Source organism: Musca domestica, unplaced genomic scaffold (assembly GCF_030504385.1).
Source record: "Musca domestica strain aabys unplaced genomic scaffold, Musca_domestica.polishedcontigs.V.1.1 16, whole genome shotgun sequence".
NCBI classification, from domain to species: Eukaryota; Metazoa; Arthropoda; class Insecta; order Diptera; family Muscidae; genus Musca; species Musca domestica.
In genome coordinates, this window is record NW_026712219.1 from 3,658,675 (window position 1) to 3,681,574 (window position 22,900).

Here is a 22,900-nt window from a genome sequence, read left to right on the forward strand (position 1 = left end):
ACTGATAAAAGTGCCATATTATCTTGGAAAGATATCTTAGAAAGATCTACGAAATTTGTCAAAGGCATTCGAAAGTATTGTGAAGGATCAATGTGGTCAAAAACTTGATAAATTTGAAGCCAAAATTAAATGTCTACCTTTACAAAGTACAATTTTCTATCCCATATCTATTATTTCCTACTCTCTGGACCGACTACATAATTATAATATAATTATTTGGTATGTTCCAGAATTTCAAGAATGTAAACATATTTACTACGATAACCGATTATCTCTCAATGACATCGAAAAAAATTACAAAACAAAGGGATTAATGCAGGTTCTGGAAGAGAACAATTATTTTACTTTTAAAATGAATTTGCCTGTTGCACAAACTCAAAATAATGCAACAGACAAATATTCGGTGATTTTTCTCTCGTGATTGTGAAACCTATACCTAAGTATAATTGTGGTTTGAATTAAGTACATGCCCATATTCTATAGAATTTTAGCAATACAATATTAAATTTGAATATTATTTTTATTTATTGCCTTTGTATAACATGCCAAATAAAATGGACTGTAGATATTCATGTCCTTTACACTCCCACAAATGTTCCTTCGAAAAATGGTATAAAATCATCATTTATTATGGCATAATAGAATGGATGATTGGCATTGAAATCAAATATCGGCAAAGAGGAACGCAGATAGACATCAGCAGCTATAAAAACAAAGCAATATGTTTGGTATAATATATATTTTCAGGATTAACAATTATTATTAATTACCAGCCACGGCAGCAGCCTTTGTACCCTCCTCATTGACTTCAATTGAAGCTTGATGGATTACTTCGGAAAGTGCCAGAGGTCCTGGCGACTTCAACATGTTTCCAAATTCGCCGCTGGAAAACATTTTCTCCATGCCCATCTGTAATGGAAATATATTTATAGTAACACTGTAAGAAATTTTTTTATTTTCAATAATAACAATTACAGCAGCATAGTTGAAAGGTCAAAAATCGGGCGAGTCCGACTATATGATACCCTACACCACAATTCATAATAGTAAGCTATTCGAATTTATGTAAGGTATATCATACCAAACTTTGTTAAATCGATTTAGATTTCTACGAATTTTGATTGAGGCTATAGAGTGCATGATATGACACCGGGAAGTATTATATTAAAGCAAGTAAAAAAGCAGTAAGTTCGGCCGGGCCGATCTTTGACTATCCTTCACCATTTGGAATAAATTTGAAAATTAAAAATACCGAATAAAGCCCTTATGTTGGGGTCTATACGAAGACGTGTACCTGCATAGGCAACTCTTGGCATAAACCATTACAATATTCAAACACGAAACTTGAAAGAAAAAATCGTCCGAATTATGCAGGTAAAATCATAAAAATACTGAATATAAGGAGGTACGGTTATATCGGGGCTAAACGAAGCCCTGGACCTTCTTAGAAAATTTTCTGTCACAGGCTGTAGTACCTATTAGAAACTTCATATACGTAATGTCAAACAATTTCGGTGAATATTTTATCTAAAATCTTCAAAATACCGAGGATAGAAAGGTGGGGTCTATACGAAGACCTGAACCTGCACATACAATTTTCTGACATAGACTGTAGTTCCCATTACAAACTCTAAATACGAAATTTTAAACAACACCGATGAATAATGTCGCTAAAATCAACTTACTAAATATTGGGAGGTACCGTTATATGAAGGCTACACGAAGACGAGGGGCCGGCATAAGCAATTGTTTGTCTTAAGTTGTATTACCCATTACGAATTCTAAATATGAAATTTGAAACAACTTCGGTGAAAATTGTCGTCAAAATATCGAATATCGGCAGGTACCGTTGTAGGTGAGCTATACAATATCGCGGACCTATATAGACATTTCTCTTCCAGGAGGCGAAGAGCTATGACAGAACTTCTAACACGGATTTCTAGACATTTCCATTAAAAAATGTACCTAAAATCATTAATATACCGAATGTAGGGAGGTTCTGCTAAATGGGAGATATACGATATCGTAAACCTATATAGACAATAGTCTTACAGGGGGTAAAGTACTCAGAAGGAATTCATTTTGTGAATTTTCAGACATTTTAATTGAAAAATTTGGCTAAAATAAAAAAATAAAAACTTGTAAAGTGCATATTACGCATGTATGGGAGCTATAGCTATATCTGAACCGATTTTCACTAAATTTGAAGTTCTTGCTTCTAGAATGAATTCGGTAAGGTGTACCAAAATACAGGTCATTTGGACTTATATTAGCCATTTTGTGCACAAATAACCCGAAATCGGTTGAAGCTGTATATGGGAGCGATATCTAAATCTGATCCGATTATCACCAATTTGGTCGTCTTTGGGCCAAACAAATATTGTTTGGAAAATTTCATCCCAATCCGGCAGTAATTTTGTTCAAAAAAATAAATGGACAGTCGGACGCACAGACAGCCAAAAATCAACCCTGGCAGTAATTCTATGAAGATCCTCAAAAGTAATTATGGGTCTACTTCGCTTCCTTCTCCATCCGACATTAACCAACCGACTTTAACCAAATTTAATATACTTTCTTCTAGGCTCAATTCGGTCGCAAAATGTCATACCAAGTCTGCAATAAATTCGGACTTAGTCTATGAAAATTCATGGACAGACGGACGAAAGAACGGACGGACATCCATAAATCGACTCAGAAAGTGATTCTATGAGGACCCTCAAAAGAAACTGTGGATCTACCTCGTTTTCTTCTTCACGTTACATACAAATGCGCAAAGATATAAAACCGTGAGACCACAGTGTGGTGTAGGGTATAAATAGAAGGCAAGTGTATGGGCATGTTTAAAGTTTATATCTCAAAGTAACCTGAAGGCAAAAGAGAAGGTCCTGCGAATTCCAAATGGTTTGAGATTTTATTTTTAAACCCCCTTGGAATCTTTGCTCTACTTCCTGAATCTGCAGAATTTTCCCCGTAATAATTATTTGAATTTCATAGTGTAATTATAGTCTTATTAATACCATGCTTACCTTTTTGAGAACATCGCTTAGCTTGATCTTAAATTCAGCTTTGAATTTCGGCAAATGTATATCTAGGCTCATCGAATATTTGACATTTCTGGAAATTATGTCGGCTAATTTGAAATTTGTTAATTTCTTTAAAATTTTCGATAGCCCATCAATGGCATTGGGAAGTATGATCAACATCGATAGATTCGAATCTTTGTAGGGCAAAAGCAACGCCGTTGCTTCCAGTTCATCAATGAAACCAAATTTTAACTGCGATCGTACCCTCATCATTTGAACTTTTGTAAAATGTTTAGAATCCATGTAGAAAAAATCCTCTGTAGTTGATTCTAGAGGAAATGCTGTGGCCCATTTGCCATTGAAATGAATTGCACTTAAAATATACGATTTGGTAAATGGGGTGATATTGTCCTCGGAAATTAGGTTTTCAATCATATTATCTGTTTTCGAGGCAATCCAATCGTTAATGATTTTTGTGGAATTTTTCGGTTTTGTGAAATCAATATTTTCAGCTGTTGTATAGAAATTTTGGGAGAGCAGATTATTGTAATTTTCATTAAGTTCTTCATTTTGCTTGACATAGATTTTATTGGCAATTTTTAATGTATCTCCTTGTTGATATGTGGCCAATAATTTATGGTAGTTGGAGGCAAGATTTTGAATATTCATATTGGTAAAATTAAGACCCCTTTCCAATTCTTGGGCGGTTTTGCCTTCAGCACCCAATCGTAGCATTGCCAAACAGGCCTGAATGGCAAAGGGAGAAAAGATGTGATTCCCTTGCTCTTTTCTTGATAGCTGTATTTCATTGAAAATGTTTCTGCCAAATTGTGATAGGGCAGTTTTGAAGGTAGCATCGGATAGTGTGCTCATTGGAGTAGACCAGCTTATGGCCAAAATAGCAACAAATAATGGAATCTTAACTGCAAACAAATGATTTTTTTGTTTTAATTCCCGTTTTGAATACGATATATATATTTTTTTTTTTTTTTTTGTGGTTACCTACTAATTGACTTACCCCACATGTTGCTTTTTCAGTTGAGAAACTCAAAATATCTCTTTCAAATTGATTAATTGCGAAGAATAGCGTTTATGACAGTCATCATTTTTTGTTGTACAGTCAAACAATGTTAAAAAGATTTCGACCTATAAAATGGTCAAAATCAAAATCAAGTGGAAATCTAATCTAGTGGAAAGTATATATTTTATACCCTCCACCATACAAAGTAGAAGGGTATATTAAGTTCGTCATTCCGTTTGTAAAGGTATATATTCTTGATCAGCGTAAAATTCTAAGACGATTTAGCCCTGTCCGTCCGTCTGTCCGTCTGTTGTAATCACGCTACAGTCAAAACGAATTAAGATAGAAAACTAAAATTTTGCACAGATCTGTCTTTTGTCTGTCAGGCGGGTCAAGTTCGAAGATGGGCTATATCGGTCCACGATATCGTATAGCCCACATATAAGAAAAACCACACCCCTCCCCCTCATATTCGGTATTTCGATGATTTTTTCATGGAATTGTCTAAAAAACTACACAAGGAGTTCTTTATGAGTACTTTACCCCCTGAAGGATAATTGTCTATAAAGGTCCACGATATCGTATAGCCCTCATATAAAAGAAACCACCCCCCCCCCCCCAAAAAAAAAAATGCGGTATTTCGATGATTTTTCATGGAATTGTCTAAAAAACTACACAAGGAGTTCGTTGTGACTACTCTACCCTCTGGAAGAGAATTATATATATATCGGTCCAGGTTATCGTATAGCCCCCATATAGCGGTACCACCCGATATTCGGTATTTTGATGATTTTAGCCACATTTTTCAATGGAATAGTCTGAAATTCTACGGAAGGAGTTCCTTGTGAGTACTTTATCCCCTAGAAGAGAAGAATTGTCTATATAGGTCTACGATATCGTATAGCCCCCATGTAACAGATCCCCCCGATATTCTGTATTTTAACGATTTATGCCACATTTTCAATGGAGAATTTTTCGAAAATTCTCACAAGAAGTTCATTGTGACTATTTCACCCCCTCGAAGAGAATTATCTATATCGGTTCAGGATATCGTATAGTCCCCCGATATTCGGTATTTTTATGATTTAAGCCATATTTTTAAGGAAATTGTTCAGTATAGCGCCCATATAACGGTACCCCCAGATAGTCGGTATTTTCATGATTTTTGCGGAATTATTCACCGGAGTTGTTTCAAATTTCTTATATAATGTTCGGAACACTTACTACAGTCTATGACACAAATTATTTATGCAGGATCACGTCTTCGTAAAGCTCCCATATAAGGGTTTTAATTCAAGCGGTATTTTCCGAAGAAATTTTTTTGGAAATCATTCAAGTTTCTTCTAAATGGTGGATGGTATAAAATGTTCAACCCGGTATAAAAAGTTCAACCGGCCGAACTTAGCTGCTTTTTTCCGAAATTGAATAGAGAAAACAATGCCCCAGTAGTGGTTGCTAACAGCCCGTGTTCACTGTATATTTCAGAATTTGTTTAGAACATTTGTTGTTATTTTTATTATTTATGTTATACAAACAAGTTTGAAATATAGATGAATAATGTTTTATTTTTTTGCCTAACAACGGATGATAGTGTGCAGCCAAACTTTCAATACAGATGCGGAGAATTGCATTTCGTAGAAAAAGTGTATATGTTTTGTTATTATTTCTTAACCGTACTTAAAACAATATGGATTAACGTAAATAATGGGGATTTTTTGGCGAACGTAAATCCCCTCTGTTTAAGACGAAACACTTGTGTAAATACAATATTTAACGCCGAAAACATAAAAGCAACTGGAAGAATGAGCCAGAACGCAATACTAAGTTAAAAAAAAATATATATATATAACCAAATCACTCAATATTTTTGCATTGGGAATTTTCCAAACCCATTATTAGACTAGACGATTAAATTCAATAATTTTCCATAATTACAGAAATAAGTTAAAAACAAGTAAGCAAAGGCTACAGTCGAGCGGGGCCGACCGTTGAATACCCTACAACACTATAATAAACGATACAGTTTATATAGGCGAGAAACTCGAAAGAATTCCACAATATATTGTGACAAATAATAAAAGAAAACCACCAGGTTTCGTTCTCTAATTTTCGAATAATAGCAACTTTAACTAATTTGTTCATTTCCAATTTATTGGTAGATGTTGCACTTAAATGGTCTTCCTAGATCTGGAACCAATATTTCCCAAAGACCTATAATCTCTCAGAAGTGGCAAAATATTAACATTTATTATTGGTTTTTGACTGAAACACATCTATATGAGATACAGTCATTTGACTATATTCTTCAAAGAAATCTGCGTTAACGAAATAGTCAGAAGTGCGTCTTTCCTGTATTTGTGAATTCTCCAAAAAGTCACTGGAATGGACATTTTCGTATTTTGTCTACAAAAGTTGGCAATCCAAAACTGCATGGCTTTTGCAATGTCCGGTAATCCCCATTCAAATGTGCGTGAGGATCGGGCGATAATTACGACCTTCTGACAATTTTGCAGTTTTTTTGGTCCATTTCAACCCCTAAATATATGGCGATCATCTCCAAAAATAATAGGCTTCTATTCTGACCCTCATCTTATCCCCATGCAAAATTGCGTAAGGATCAGGCCATAAATGCGATCTGTATATGATATCCTAATATCCTAACTACTTAGTTTTGTTAGCTGTAGAAATATTACCAAATGTTTAATTCAAAATGAAAATATGCCAAAAATATGACAAAATGGAAAAAATATGAGAAAATTTTACAAAATCAATATTTTCATCTTTTTGTATGCGTTTTTTAGACGTTTTTCCTTTCCTGCCAAGAGGCCATTCTGAATTAATGAGAACTGTCGAAATCAGTTCAGCCGTTCTCGACATATATGAGATCTTTCAAGCATATCTTCTTTGATAGACATATATATCGCATATATTTGCTATATATCGATTTTTTGGATCTTAACATCAATGTAAAGATCAGAAGTAACCTTGTCATGGCTTTGTGAGTTCCCCGGGATATAAAATATTCGCGGTTTAATGAAAAAGATATGGTCTATTTTACCCGCTAAATATTATCCGATGACCACCCAAATTGGTAGGCTTCTTCCCCGCCCTAAACTCTAGCTACATGCGAAATTCCGCGTCGATTGGTCTATAATTGCGACCTGTATAGCTACTGCAAAATCCCACATTTTTTCAGTATTTGGTCCATTTCAACCCCTAAACATTTGGCGATCATCTCCAAAAGAAATAGGGTTCTATTCTGACCCTAGCCCCACCTCCATTCTAAATTTCGTGAAGATCGGGCCATAATTGCGACGTGTAGAGTGATTACAAATTAACATGGACAGACGGACAGACGGACGGACGGACGTACATAGCTAGATCGACTCAGCTCGACGAGCTAGGAAGATCCATATATACTTTCCTCGGTGGGAAATCAATATTTCGTGGTGTTACATAATTTTTGGCCCAATCAAACTTATAATACCCCCAACACATAGTGTTGTAGGGTATAAAAAAACATTAAGTTCAGCCGGGCCGAACTTTTTATACCATTCACCTTAGTGTAAAGGAAACATTTTTATATAGAAGTATCTGTATTCAAGCGTGTTTCACTATTAACTTCATATATTCATGTATCAAATTTCATTTCATTTCATTTTTAGCCTATGGCCATTTTATTAATTCAGGTCTTAATACTAACATAGGTTAAATGGCTTAAACCTAACTATACTATAAATAAACATGCATTTGTACAACGCCTACTTTACGTTAACAGAAAGTGTCACAACAAGTTTGTGATCACAACAAGCTACATTATGCCTTATGGCTAGAACTTAAATTATGCGCCGAAAAATAGAATAATATAAAAAAAGGGCTATGAAAATCTTACGAACTAGATAGGAAAAATTAAAACTAAATATTTACAATACACTTAAAACTACTTAACCTAACTTAAGTGAGTTGGGCGGTGTTGTACACCAGTCTACTCCAGTCCGAGGATAAAAATCTTCTATGGTAAAATAGAAGACATCTATTCTATCTATCTGCGCCATATCGTAGATAGACCTGCAAGAACGGCTGCTATAGGACCCATCTGGCAATTGGAGGCAATAGGACCCATCAGACAAGAGAAAAGTATTTTTCTTTCCCACAACCTTAGCCTTTCCATCTGATGTGACGAAATGTTAAACCAGACGGGGAAAGCATAGGCGACGATAGGTCTGATCACCTGCCGGTATATCAAAAGCCTAACATCGTGGGAAAGACCACACCTCATCCTCAAGATTCGACTATATCCGAAATATAGACCCTTAGCCCTAGTCAGGACGTAGTCTATATTCCCATATAACGATACCCCGCGATATTCGGTATTTTGATGATTTTAGCCACATTTTCCAATCGTATTGTCTGAAAATCCACACACGGAGTTCTTTGTGAGCACTTTATCCCAGAAACGGAATTGTCTATATAGGTCCACAATATCGTATATCCCCCATATAACGGTACTCCCCTATATTCGGTATTTTGATGATTATAGCCACTTTTTCCAATGGAATTATCTGAAAATCCACACTAGGAGTTCCTTGTGAGTACTTTACACGCAGACATAGATTTGTCTTTATAGGTCCACAATATCGTATATCCCCCATCTCGGCACCTTCCTATATTAGATATTTTAAAGATTTTAAAAGCGATTCTTTACAACTATATCTAAATATATCTCTCTTTGCCAGAAATCTGCGATGAATATGAAATTTATGATTTTTCATAAATTAGATATGTTCACATTTTCTAAAAAGTATCTTGTATGTCGCCCTAGTCAGGACGTAGTCTATATTCCGAATATGGTCGAACCTCTCCTGAAATATAACACCTAAGTATTTCAACTCAGCTGAAACTGGAACCTGCTCAGAACCTATTCTAAGAACCGGCTGAAACCTTCTGAAATTAGGGTATACTATGCCTGGCCGACCAAGGAAGGCCGTAGCACAACATTTCCCTACATTCAACTTTAGGCGCCATGTAACGAAGTACCGATGGAGGGCATCGAGGTACTCGTTAACGCGCCTATTAACCGACCTAGCAAGCGGACCGGAAAAGGCTAAAAGGACATCATCGGCATAGGTCAGGAGAAGACCACCAGGAGGAGGAGGCGGGATGTCACAAGAAAATATGTTATGTAACATCGGGCCAAGAAGGGAACCTTGAGGATCGCCTGCCAACACAGGGCGGCGACTAGAGAGTAGCTCACCCACCTTAATCCTGAGGAATCGATCCCTAAGAAAACTAGCGACCATTCTACAGAATTGTCTGTCAAAGCCAAACGATTGGAATTTATATAAAATCCCATCGTGCCAGACAGAGTCGAAAGCCCTGGCGATATCTAGGGAGACGGCTATAGTTCCGTGCTTCCTATCGAAGCCTTTCCCAACGAAGCTACTGAAAGCCGTTAAGGCATGGGTCGTGGAGAGACCAGACCTAAAACCGAACTGACAATCCCGTAGAATTCTCCTATCTTCTACGGTTCTTCTAATCCTTGCCAGAATAAAGGATTCGAGTAACTTTCCAAACGGCGATACGAGGGAAATAGGCCTGTAGTTACCACACTGAGAGGTATCGGAACCCCGCTTCAGTATGGGAACCATCTTGGCCTCCTTCCAAGCGGTAGGAAAGTATACTAAATTCAGACATTGATTAAAGACAATTGTCAAAAAGGACAGAATTACATTTCCTGCCCTTTTCAAAGCTACATCGGGAATTTGGTCCATACCGCAGGATTTACGGGCTGGTCGGCGTGAAAGCGCAAAACCAACCTTCCTGGGATAGACAAACCCGCTATCTTCCCAAAGAGAGATGTTGTCCACAGATGAGCCATTTGCAGTGAATGAACTGCTAAACGACACGGCAGGAGAATGGTCTTTAATCCCCTCCACCACCAACCTGACTTGGCGCTGGAAGGAGTCGGCAACCGAAACTCCCCCATGTCGAATCGTTCCCTGCACCTGGTCCGCCAACTCATGTATCAAACAAATAGGCAAAGGCTATAGTCGTGCAGGGCCGACCATGTGATACCTTACAACACTACAAAATGTTAGAAGGCCCCTTATGTCCAAATCCACTTTGGAAGATTTCGCTTATTAAATTGTATCACCGATCACTACCTAGATATTACCCTTAGCATTTTGACCAGGGACATTTGTCGTGCTGTTAGTGGTTGTTGTCCATTTTACAGTTAAATATAATCCATCGGGATGGTCTTATGGTACCTCTCCCGCGAAATGTCGAAATTTTGTATATCCTTTGAGCTCATAAAACGCGAAATTAATATCCGATTCCATTTAGACTTGCCACATCTGAATATTTCTATTAACACAATATCTGTTATAAAAACAGTAGAGATCGGGCCATTCCCTCTGGTACCTCTCCCACAAAGGGTCAAAGGTTTGAATAACCAAAACGTTTATAAAATCCAAAATAAGCCTCAAATTCTTTTTATATTTCACACATCCCATTATTTCCACTAACAAAAGATCTGTTTCGAAGATGGGACATATCGGTCCACTACTTCTCGTACCTCCAAAGGATAAAAGGCTGAACATTTTAAATAACCATGAAGCTCATAAAAAGCGAAATTACCATCCAATTCTATTCAAGACTTGGTATATCTCAATATTTCCATCAACACAAGATCTGCTATAAAGTTGGTAAAGATCGGACCATTTCTTTTGCTACCTGCCCATAGGGATCAAGATTATGAAAAACAAAAACGATCAAAGAAAGCGAAATTAGCATTCAACACTCTCCAAATTTCACACATACAAACATTTTTATACCCTCCACCAAAAAAAGTATGGAGGGTATATTAAGTTCGTCATTCCGTTTGTAACTCATCGAAATAATCATTTTAGACCCACCAAAGTATATATATTCTTGATCAGCGTAAAATTCTGAGACCATTTAGCCCTGTCCGTCCGTCTGTTGTAATCACGCTACAGTCTAAACGAATTAAGATAGAAAGCTAAAATTTTGGACAGATCTCTCTTTTGTCTGCAGGCAGATTAAGTTCGAAGATATCGTATAGCCCCCATATAACGGTACCCCCGATATTCGGTATTTTGATGATTTTAGCCACATTTTTCATTGTCTGAAAATTCACACAAATAGTTCCTTGTGGGTACTTTATACCTCGGCAGAGAATTATCTATATAGGTCCACAATATCGTATAGCCCCCATATAACGGTACCCCCACGGTATTCGGTATTTTGATGATTTTAGCCACATTTTTCAATGGAATTGTCTGAAATTCCACAAAAGGAGTCCCTTGTGGACATTTTACCGCCTCAAAAAGCATTGTCTATATATGTCCACGATATCGTATATCCCTCATATAACTGTACCCCCCGATATTCGGTATTTTGATGATGTTAACCACATTTTTCAATGGAATTGTCAGATAATCCACACAAGGAGTTCCTTGTGAATACTTCACCCCTGAGAGAGAATTTTCTATACAGGTCCACGATATCGTATATCCCCCATATAACGGTACCCCCCAATACTCGGTATTTTTATGATTTTACCCACATTTTTCATCGGGATTGTCTGAAAATCCACACAAGGAGTTCCTTGTGGGTACTTTATACCTCGGCGGAGAATTATCTATATAGGTCCACGATATCGTATAGCCCTCATATAACGGTACCCCCGATATCCGGTATTTTGATGTTTTTAGCCACATTTTCCAATCGTATTGTCTGAAAATCCACACACGGAGTTCTTTGTGAGCACTTTACACGCAGACATAGATTTGTCTTTATAGGTCCACAATATCGTATATCCCCCATATCGGCACCTTCCTATATTAGATATTTTAAAGATTTTAAAATGATTTTTAATGGATTTTATTTTTTTTTTTTTTTTTTTTGAAAAATTTTTAATTCGTTCCAAATGGTGGAGGGTATTCAAAGTTCGGCCCGGCCGAACTTACTGCTTTTTTACTTGTTGCTAATACAATATCTGCTGTGCAGATTATATGTATCTGTGAACTCCTTCTTGTATCCCACTCACAAAGGGTCCCAATTTTTATCTGTAATGACTTGCGAAACAAGTTAGCGATTCTTTACAACTATATCTAAATATATCCCTGTTTTCCAGAAATCTGCGATGAATATGAAATTTATGATTTTTCATAAATTAGATATGTTCACATTTTCTAAAAAGTATCATGTATGTCATGTAAAGTGAAGTGACAGAGGGTATACATCTGTCGGAAAACCGACAGATACTTTTTAACTTGTTTTTTTATTTCACCCTGTACATCAATATAGCTTTCAAAATACTTTATAAGAACAAAAAGATCTACCTTTATACAACTTTAAAGAATGTATCAAGACTCCAATTAAATCGGAACTCTTTTGTTATTTATGTACAAATTTATTTTAATAATCACTATGTACGTGTGCTACACTGTAAAATATATATTTTTTTAGAAATTACACTCAAATTATTTTTTTAACAAGAATACATATAAAATTAAAAACCCACAAATGTCCCCTCGAACAGACGAACGTTGTCGGCATTAATGATGGTGTAATAAAACGGATGATCGGCATTGAACATAATCGAGTGGATGCCACCACCATCTCGTGTAGTTATTGTGAGTCCTGCAAAAAAATAGAAAATATTGAATAATAACATATATATATATCGAAAAATAAAGTTAAGTGCTTTATATAGACCTCTATATACAGGGTGAGATAAAAAGCTGCAACAAAGTCGAACGCCATAATTTGTACATTTCTTTTTTTCAATATTATTGAATGAATGCAAAAAATGTAGGAAATAACATGAAATGTTAGAATAAGTTTAGATTTGGTTATTTTTGGCACGAATTATGGCCTTTAAACGGCCAATGAAACCGTCACACGCTGCCCGAATATTGCTCTGCGTCCATTTCCGGCGAAGTGCTTGTTTGAGAGGATCGACACTTTGGCATTTTTTAGTGCCAAACTTGCTTTCCAAAATACTTACGACACAATAGTCCAACGGATTGGTATCCGGAGATTTTGGTGGCCATTGTGCGCTGGAAATGAAACGAGGAAGCTCGTTTTGTAACAATTCTTCGGTGGCGCGTGCTGAGTGCGATTGTGTCCAAAACCTGTTTTTTGTACCCTCAAGAATATTTTCGCGATAATATTCAGCATTTATCGATTAATATGAGCGGAGAGCGACCATCGCCTGTTATGACGGCCCACAACATGACCATGGCCGGCGCCTGAGTTCTTTTGGCCAGCCGATGGTGCAGATTTTCAGCTGACTTCTTTGGCAAGTAAACACGATCATTTTGTTCGTTTAAAAACTGCTGGACAACGAATGTTTTCTCATCGGAGAAATCCAATTTCCGCTGTTCCCCACTTTCGACCAAGCAAAGCAACTCTTTAGCTCTTTTGAGTCTATTTTCTTTCAGTTGCGGTGTAAGATCTTGCACTTTTTGGAATTTCAATGTCTTTACCCCAAGAATTCGGGTGAATAATATCCCTAAAATCATCAAAATACCGAATATCGGGAGGTACCGTCATACGGGTTCTATACCAAAATAAATAAAAATTCAAGAAAATTCTGGACGAAAATCGTGTTTTTTAGAAAAAATGTAAACAAAAGATTATAGATGCTAAAAAGTACAAGGATCCGAAACTTTTTCAGGGACACCCAGTCCAAAGATATTATAGTTCCCAATTATTTAGAAGCACTTAGCTCTGAAAATTATTTCTTACCAAAAAATCACCTCCTAGACACAAATTGTGATTTTGTTAAATAAAACTTGTAAGGACTGTCCAGACAAAAGTTTTGGCTTTTCTAGTAAAAAAGAATTAAGGACTAAAATTATTTCATGACACCGGGCCAAAAATGTAATGTTTCCGGGACAAAAAAAGCGTGGTTTAAAGAAAAAAATGCAGAAACTGCCAATACCTAAATCGTTACCGTGATACTAGTAGCGTAGCCCGACGTCAAGGAAGTGGACGGAAGAAAACCGCAACATCAGCAGAAATGGTTCGAAAAGTAAAGAAGCGACTTAATCGAAACCCGCATCGCAGTGGCCAAAAAATGGCTCGTGAGCTGAACATATCGCAATATCCCATTCGGCAGATATTGAAAAATGAGTCATTGAAATTCCAAAAAGTGCAAGAACTGAGACCGCAGCAGAAGGAAAATGGACTCAAAAGAGCTAAAGAATTGCTTCGCTTGGCCGAAAGTGGTGAACTGCCGAATTTGGTTCTCTCCGATGAGAAAACATTCATTGTCCTGCAGTTTATAAACAAAAAAAAAAAAAAAAATGATCGTATTTACTTGCCAAAGAGGTCAGCTGAAAATGCGCACTTTCGCCTGGCCACCAGAACTCAAGCGCCGGCTAAGGTGATGGTGTGGGCCGCCATAACAACCGATGGTCGCTCTCCGCTCGTATTAATCGACCGTGGCATCAGAATAAATGCCGAAAAAAATATTCCGGAGGGTGTCTTAAAGCCTTGGGCACGCAAACATTTCGGCGCAGACCTTGGACATTCTAACAGGACTCAGCACCATCGCACTCAGCACACGCCACCCAATAATGGTTACCAAATGAGGTTTCTCGCTTCATTTCCAGCGCACTTGGCCACCAAAATCTCCAGATACCAATACGTTGGACAATTGTGTCTGGAGTATTTTGGAGTATTAAAAAATACCAAAGTGTCGATCACCTCAAGCAATCATTTCGCCGGGAATGGGCCATAATACCGCAGAGTAACATTCGGGCAACGTGTGACGGTTTCATTGGCCGTTTGAAGGTCATAATTCGTACCAAAGGTGACCAATTCGAATCTAAACATATTCTACAATTTGATGCTATTTCCGACATATTTTGTTGTCATTCAATAATATTTAAAAAAAAAATTATAAATATGGCGTTTGATTTTGTTGCAGTTTTTTTTTCTTCCTGTATCTTGGATTTTCTCCTACACACAAATCGTGAAATTATTAGGAAAAGCATTCAGAAAACATTTTCACGACCCTAGTGAGTGTTTGTTTTTTAATTGATTTTTTTTTTATTAAAAAAAAATGAAAGGGTTTGTGATACTTTCGTAGAGCTCATAGGTATACCTTTTAATTTTTAATTTTTCTTCCAATTTTTTAATGAAGTATTTTGAAATTATAGCCTAATGAAAGATAAAAAAACAGATGTGAAATACCTCATTATAACAAAAAAATTGAAATCAAATCTTGGAGTTCCTCTTGAATTCCTCAGAAGCCAATGAACGTTATTTAAGAATAAGACAAAGTATCCGCAATAAAATTTTCTTAACTATCAGTTCAAAGCTACTGAGTTTTAGCAAAAAACAGGAAATTTAAATAACCTTAGGGAGGCCATTTGTGAAAAAGGATCGCTAAAGTTCTTGGTGTGTATATCTTGCAGAAATACCTTCGAGGAAGTCTGGTATTGAATGTAAAGCTTTGCTGAGATATTCTCCTTCAATTCGAGTTCACTTCTTTGAAATGTACTCACCCGTTGCAGCCGCAGCTTCTGTTCCCTTTTCATCGACTTCGATGAATGCCTTGTGAATTACGTTCGATATCTGCATTGGTTCGGCTGAGTCTAACATTCGTCCGAATTCTCCAGAATTAAACATTTTGTTCATGCCAAGCTGAGAATAATAATAAACAAAATTAAATGTATAATTATAAATAAAATTCAATCATTTTCTTTAAAGCAACTCCTCGATCCCGAATTTCTAACTCACCTTCATAAGAACATCTTTCAGCTCCACCTCGAATTCCGTCTTAAATTTCGGCAAATAAATATGAACATAGGTGCGATCCATCATTTGATTGGCAATATTCTCAAAGGGAATGTGTTTCAGTTTTTCCTGCATATCAGCCAAACCATCCATGGCATCGGGTAGGAGGATAAGCATAGAAAGATCTGAGTTTTTATAAGGTAAACGTAAGGCGGTCATATTCAACTCCGGGAATATATTATAATATGAAAGTTCTCTCTTATACATCATGGGAATTTTTAATGCCTTGTTAGCACTATTCAAGAAAAAATCTTGGGGACTCGTTGCCTCCTTGTGGAACTCTGATTCCCATTCACCCTTAAAGTGTATGGCACTAAGCAAAAATATTCTCATATCCGAATTTAACATCTGGGGAGAGACCATATTTCGAATTGCCCCACCCGTGCTATGCTCCACCCACTTGTTTATGGCAGAGGCAGCAAATACACTTTTCGTAAAATCCATGTTTTCCACGGAAGCAAGGAAATTCTGGACCAATGTTTTGTTAAAATCCTCTTTTACTTTGTAATTTTCCATGACATAGATTTTATTGGCCACATTGAGTACTGAGTTATTTTCATATTTTTCCAACAGCTCATGATACTTATCAGCCACACTTCCCAAGTATTTTCCCACAGTATTTAAATTGGCATCCATTTCCACGGAGGTCTGACCCTCAGCCCCCATACGGGTCATTGTGAGGCAAGTTTGTACCGAGAACGGGGAAAAGAAAATACTTTTTCCTGGATTTCCATTGGCCAATTCACCATAAAGTTTTCCACCAAACACATCCAAACTGTTGAGAAAATCTGCCCGGGTAAATTCCTGTTTCACATCGTTGACATGTACAAAATTGTCCGAGGAATTCGATGCTTTCGCATGAGAACGTATGGTCAAGAGAATGGGTACAGTTATAACCACAGCTATTGCAAGTAAACTTAAAGTAACCGTTATTGTGATGCACAGGCACGACATATCGCCTGACTTTCTAAAACCGTTTTGGCAAGCAAAGTTCTAGACGTTGTGAAAATACCCAATTGCAGTGCTTCGAAAAATTATTTTTTTTTCTATTTCTTCAAAATGTGGGGTAATTAATCTTCCACCTGTACAGAAGACTGAAACACTGAAAAGTAATTACGCCTTATTTTCTTGAAATCGCTATAAAAAGCTGTGTGTTTTCCCAATGTATGACTGACTATTGACTTCTTCTTTGGGATTTCTTGACAAAATTGCTGTTTTCATGAGAAAAATTAGCAAAAGGTAAGTCGGCAATTTAAAACGACACTTTGGATTTAACAATTGTTCAAACAAAAACAGTATTAAGGTAAATAAATTGCTAAAGTTGAGACCTTAAATTTCCGAAAAAAAACATTATTATTTACATAACGTCTCACATACTCAGCAAGTGATCTGCAAGGGTTCCCCCACTTTGAACACAGGTGATCTAATATCTCCAAATTCCAAATCATGTGTTAACTTTGCTTTCATTGTCCACTCGTTTTTTTTGCGGCAATTAGAGCGACGTGTTTGATAGCATGTACCGATTTTACAAACATGTATTTATATATGTATTCACTTTCAGTATATGACTAATTTTTGATGTCAAACAAAATTTATGTTTAGTTTAGGATATATGACTACTTAAGTTTATGATCACCCAAGGTTGTCTCTCATCCAATTTTTTTAAATACAAAATCTCAGAAATCTCGTATTATCTCATATTATCTCATAAAAGACTTCTCATAGATAAACGGAAGACCAGAAGTTCTTCTAATAGAAAGCCAGATGATCAGAAGATCTTCAAATAGCAGACCAAAGGGTATTTTCATAGAATTGCACAAGGACTTAAAAAAAACAGAAGTCCAGAAGGTCTTCTCATAGAAGACCAAAAGATCTTCTCATAGAAGACCAAAACGTCTTCTCATAGAAGACCACAAGGTATTCTCGTAAAAGATCACAAGGTCTTCCCATGGAAGACCACAAGGACTTCTCATAGAAGACAAGACAGTTTTCTCATAGAAGACCATAAGGTCTTCTCATAGAAGACCATAAGGAGACCAGAAGATCTTCTCATAGAAAAGCAGAAAGTTTTATCAACGAAGACCAAAGGACTTCTCATAGAAGACAAGGAGAACTTTTCATAGAAGACCATATCTAGAAGTTCTTCTCTCAGAAGAATATCAAAAAGTCTTCTCATAGGAAACCAAGAGGTCTTCTCATAGAAAACCAAGAGGTCTTCTCATAGAAGACCAGAAGGTCTTCTCATAGAAGACCAGAAGGTCTTCCCGAAGAAGACAACACAAGATCTTCTCGTAGTAGAGACCTCAAGTTCTTTTCATAGAAGACCAGAAGGTCTTCTCATAGAAGACCAGAAGGTCTTCTCATAGAAGAGACCACAAGGTCTTCTCATAGAAGAGACCACAAGGTCTTCTCATAGAAGAGACCACAAGGTCTTCTCATAGAAGAGACCAGAAGGTCTTCTCATAGAAGACCAGAAGGTCTTCTCATAGAAGAGACCACAAGGTCTTCTCATAGAAGAGACCACAAGGTCTTCTTCTAGAAGACCAGGAGGTCTTCTCGAAGAAACCAGAAGGTCTTCCTACAGAAGGCCAGAAGAGGTTCTAATAGAAGACCTGAAGGTCTTCCTATAGAAGGCCAGGATGTCTTCTCATAGAAGACCTGAATGTCTTCCTATAGAAGGGCAGGAGGTCTTCCTATAGAAGGCCAAGAGGAATGTCTTCCTATAGAAGGGCAGAAGGTCTCCTCAGAGAAGACCTGAAAGTCTTCCTATAGAAGGCCAAGAGGAATGTCTTCCTATAGAAGGGCAGAAGGTCTCCTCAGAGAAGACCTGAAAGTCTTCCTATAGAAAGCCAAGAGGTCTTCCTATAGAAGGCCAGGAGGAATTCTCCCAGAAGGCCAGGAGGTCTTCTCCTAGAAGACCAGAAGTTCTTCTTCTAGAAGGCCAGAAGTTCTTCTCCTAGAAGACCAGAAGTTCTTCCCCTTGTAGGCCAGAAGGACTTCTCATGAAAGGAACAAAGCTTCTTCTCCTAAGAGAAAAACGACAGTTCTGCTCCTAGAAGAGCAGAAATTCTGCTCAAAGAAGTCTTCGAAGTCATTCGAAGCCTAGATGATGTTGACTACGTATTCTGGCTTGATCGACTTAGATACATGCTAATGTGAATAAAAATAAATTAATTTTTTTAATGTTCCATATTTTTATTTTTTTTTTTTTTTTCCTAAAAGTTCGCTTGTGATCCTTGGAAGAATATTATGCCGTCCGAGTTTACAATCATATAGAAAAATCCATGGTCAACAATAAATCTTTGAATAATTTCAGGAGCTGCTGCACGCATCATACCAAGACCGATTACGCCTGGATTAAGAAAAAAAAGGGACTCTTTTAGCTCCATCTCAACTTTTAGCTCCATATTACTTACCTGTTGCGGCTGCAGCTTCGGTACCCTTTTCATTGACTTCAATAAATGCCTTGTGGATGATTTTTGACACTTCAAAGTTTTCGTGTGATTTCAGTATTTTTCCAAATTCTGCCTCCTTGGTGAACATACGTTCCATGCCCAGCTGTAAGAATTCCGCACTCAATTTATTAAACAATGTATCTATATAGATGTATATAAAGTATATACAACGGTTATAACAGCGAAATTTAAAATTTCCAAATTCGCTTATAAGTGTTGTAAACTAAAATGACCTGAGGAGGGTTGAAAATCGGAATTTTTGAATTTCGCCCTTATAAGCGACATATGGTTAAAAATAATTTCGTTTTAAATATTTTCGACTGATTTCACATATTTACCCTTTTTAAAATGTCACTCAATTCAATTTCGTATTCAGTTTTGAATTTTGGCATTTCCACCATTACCGTGGTGGAAAACATTTCCTCTCTCAGTTCTTTCAAAGAAAACGTTTTCAATTTACTCCTTAAACCACCCAAACCAGTACGAGAATTTGGTAGAATTACAATCATCGAATGATCTGAGTTCTTGTAGGGCATTTGCAAAACCGTGGCATCCAATTTGGATATGTCTCCAAAGTAAAACCTTCCCTTCAGATGCATCATATCCACATTAATGCTATTCGCCTCATCCACATAGAACTTTTGTGGCCTGGTGGCATGTTCGGGAAAAGCTTGAGCCCATTCACCCTTGAAATAAATTGCATTCAACAGCACCATGCGGGTCTTTTCATTCAAGTCCTTGGCCGTGATGAGGTTCTTAATTAAATTATTCGTTCTCTGTGCCACCCATGAGTTCATTGTTCGGGCTGCCATAATATTTTGTGTAAAATTCAAGTTTTCCGCCGATGTTAAAAATTTGTTCGCCAACAAGTTATTGAATGTCTCTTGGACCTCAAAATCTTCCATAATGTACATTTTATTGGCCATCTGCAGAATATTACTATTTTCATATTTTGAGAGGACTTCGTGAAAGTTGTTGGCTAAATCCTGCTGATTGTTAAATTTCATATTTAAGCTGGTGTCAATTTCAGCCGCAGTTGGACCTTCAGCACCCATGCGAACCATAGCCAGACAGGTCTCAATTGAGAAGGGAGAAAATATGATGTTTTTATCAGTACCTGTCTTTGCAAGTTTTGAGTAAAGTTTGGCGCCAAAGTTTTCCAAAGACTTGGAGAAATTAACATTTGAGGTAGCATCATTTGGGGTGGTAGTTGGGCTAGCCAAGGTGATGGTTATTATCAAGGCGAAAATGACTACCCTTAAGGTGGTACTAACTGAAATGAGAATAATAGAGCAAATAGCGTTAGGTTTTAGAAGAGAATAGTCTTATCTTTCTTAGTCCGGGAGTTTATTTGGTATTTTAGTTTATTATACCCTCAGCCATATGGCTAGATTGGGTGTCTTAACGAAATAACGGTTTTAAACCAAATGTCTCTTTCGACCAAATCTGTTTCAGGACATAGACTCCAAATGTCCTGAAACGGATTTGGTGCAAAGAGTTGTCCGTCCCTCCGTCTGTCTGGCTGGATAACTCTCGAAGATTTGGTTCAAACTTGGTACATAATATTTTCAAACTTAGATCGAGTTCATCGAGTCCACTCCTTGTGGTACCTCCCCCACAAAGGGTAAACATTTTAGAATAATTTTAACTCTAATAAAATATGACTTAAAAGTCTGATTGTCTTCAAATTCAAGCCTTACAATATTATTATTAACCCAAAATATGGTGTGAAGATAGGATATATCGATCCACTCCTTCTGGTACCTCCCCCACAAAGGGTCAACATTTTAGAATAATTATAACTCTAATAAAATGTGACTTAAGAGCGGGATTGTCTTCAAATTTTAAATCCTACAACATTTTTATTAACCCAAAGGGTCAGCATTTTGAATATCCATGAAGCTCATGAAACACGAAATTAACAACCGATTCCATTAAAATTTAATTCCATTCAGCACATCTCAATATTTCTTCAACACAAGATCTGTTATAAAGATGGTAGAGATCGGTTGTCGGTAAAGATTTTCGGAGCATTCCTCCTGATATCTCCCCCACCAAAATGGTCAACATTTTAAATAACCAAATTTTTTTAAATAACCATTATTTTTTGCTAATACAAGATCAGCTGTGGGATTTGGAATGGGATATATGGGGGCACTTCGTACGGTACATCCCCCAAAAAATCTTGGAATAACCATGAAGCTTATAAAACATGAAATTAACGTCCGATTCTATTCGGACTTGGTACATCTCAATATTTCCAATTTGTTTTCCAAAAATTTTCACACATCTCATATAAAGTCGATGTTGTCCGAATCTGACACGTCGTAATATTTGTATCAGGCATAGGTAAGATACGAATTTGAAAAAAATTGGCCAACTCCTTTTTAAAAAATACTTCATTAAAATTAGAAAATTTACTATATATTTTCTTATTCAAATCGCCAGCCACTCCTTTTGTTTTCATACATTTTAATAAAAATGTCAATATTATTTTTGTAAATATACACACCCACCAATACTTACCACTCATATTATACGATACTAAATCAATTTGTTGGTTATTCACAAATAAATATAATACGACTTAGATTCAAGCTTATCAGCACCACTCAGACCGAATAAGTAACGTTTTAGTTTACAATGGTTTGATCTGGCAGTGAGCCAGACGCGCAGACTACTGAAATAACGAAACCAAAATAATGAACAAATAAACAGATGCTTCATGGCATCGGTACTTCACATTTAATTCATTATCAACTTTTTAAGATGAAATTGTCTGTGAAAAGTCTTCAAACACACAAAATAAACACAACAAGGTTATCAACAAAAAATATTTTCAAAATAAATAGATTTGTATATTTTATTAATTGAAGATTTATGAAAATAATTTTGACAATCTTTTGTTTGTGTTGTGTTTTTACATCTAATAGTGTCCAAAGTAAAACGAGTGCATTGTTGCAAGACAGTAAATACTACAGATATTCTCTCTGAAATATACTGAACTTACAGGGAACTATTTCATGTGGAACTTTTCTCCCTTCTGACTTAAAAAAATACCAACTACAGACAACTCCCTTCGAAAATTCACTGGAGTATTTAAAAGAAGTTGAAACCGAACAAATACGTTCTATCACACTTATACAGGGTGAGATAAAAAGATGTAAGCAAAGGCTATAGTCGTGCGGGGCCGACCATGTGATACCATACAACACTACAATATGTTCGAAGTCCCTTTATATGCAAATCCATTTTGGAAGATTTCATTTTTGAAATAATGCCCTGCCCAGAGGTTACCCTTAGGTTTTTGACCCGGAGAATTTGGCCAATATTTACGCACTCTGTAGTATTGTGAAGTATTCCAAATAATGGCACACGAAAGTTGTGGTCCATTTTACAGCTAAATATAATCCAATGGTCATCCAAAATGCTAGACTTCTTCTCTGTCCTCAACTCTCTTCCGATGCGAAAATCCGTGTCGATTAGTTTTCAATTGTGGCCTACAGAACCGACCACAAAATTAGAAAAATTTAAATTTTTGTAGCCATTTAAACCTCTAAATGCGC

General features: G+C 36.7%; 2 protein-coding genes and 1 long non-coding RNA gene across 3 annotated transcripts; 1 reads left to right on the plus strand and 2 right to left on the minus strand.

Annotated features, from left to right (window-relative positions):
- Nucleotides 1–576: 576 nt before the first annotated feature.
- LOC101896738 (uncharacterized) lies at nucleotides 577–16,917 on the minus strand. The gene is made up of 7 exons (XM_059120188.1): nucleotides 15,823–16,917; nucleotides 15,588–15,726; nucleotides 12,593–12,711; nucleotides 4,026–4,098; nucleotides 3,027–3,946; nucleotides 771–909; nucleotides 577–703 (listed from the first exon to the last, which is right to left on the minus strand). Exons 1-7 carry the CDS (start codon nucleotides 16,831–16,833, stop codon nucleotides 579–581), a joined length of 2,526 nt encoding a protein of 841 aa, XP_058976171.1. The 5' UTR covers nucleotides 16,834–16,917; the 3' UTR covers nucleotides 577–578.
- LOC131801388 (uncharacterized) lies at nucleotides 5,929–6,815 on the plus strand. Its single transcript, XR_009341806.1, has 2 exons — nucleotides 5,929–6,136; nucleotides 6,204–6,815. It is a non-coding gene; the product is annotated as an uncharacterized LOC131801388 (long non-coding RNA).
- Nucleotides 16,918–19,053: 2,136 nt separating the features above from the next.
- Nucleotides 19,054–22,019, minus strand: LOC131801436 (neuroserpin-like). Its single transcript, XM_059120207.1, has 4 exons — nucleotides 21,861–22,019; nucleotides 19,673–20,607; nucleotides 19,296–19,437; nucleotides 19,054–19,231 (listed from the first exon to the last, which is right to left on the minus strand). The coding sequence occupies exons 1-4, from the start codon at nucleotides 21,865–21,867 to the stop codon at nucleotides 19,095–19,097; spliced, it is 1,221 nt and encodes a 406-aa protein (XP_058976190.1). The 5' UTR covers nucleotides 21,868–22,019; the 3' UTR covers nucleotides 19,054–19,094.
- Between the last annotated feature and the right edge of the window lie 881 nt (nucleotides 22,020–22,900).

Coding starts and splice junctions, on each gene's coding strand:
- LOC101896738 (XM_059120188.1), bottom strand. CDS start 16,833: ATGTCGTGCCTGTGCATCACAATAACGGTTACTTTAAGTTTACTTGCA. Junction 3,947..4,025: donor TGGGGTAAGTCAATTAGTAG/GTAACCACAAAA, acceptor ATTTGTTTGCAG/TTAAGATTCCATTATTTGTT. Junction 704..770: donor AAAGGCTGCTGCCGTGGCTG/GTAATTAATAAT, acceptor TTGTTTTTATAG/CTGCTGATGTCTATCTGCGT.
- LOC131801436 (XM_059120207.1), bottom strand. Junction 19,438..19,672: donor TGAGTGACATTTTAAAAAGG/GTAAATATGTGA, acceptor GAATTCTTACAG/CTGGGCATGGAACGTATGTT. Junction 19,232..19,295: donor CGAAGCTGCAGCCGCAACAG/GTAAGTAATATG, acceptor TTCTTAATCCAG/GCGTAATCGGTCTTGGTATG.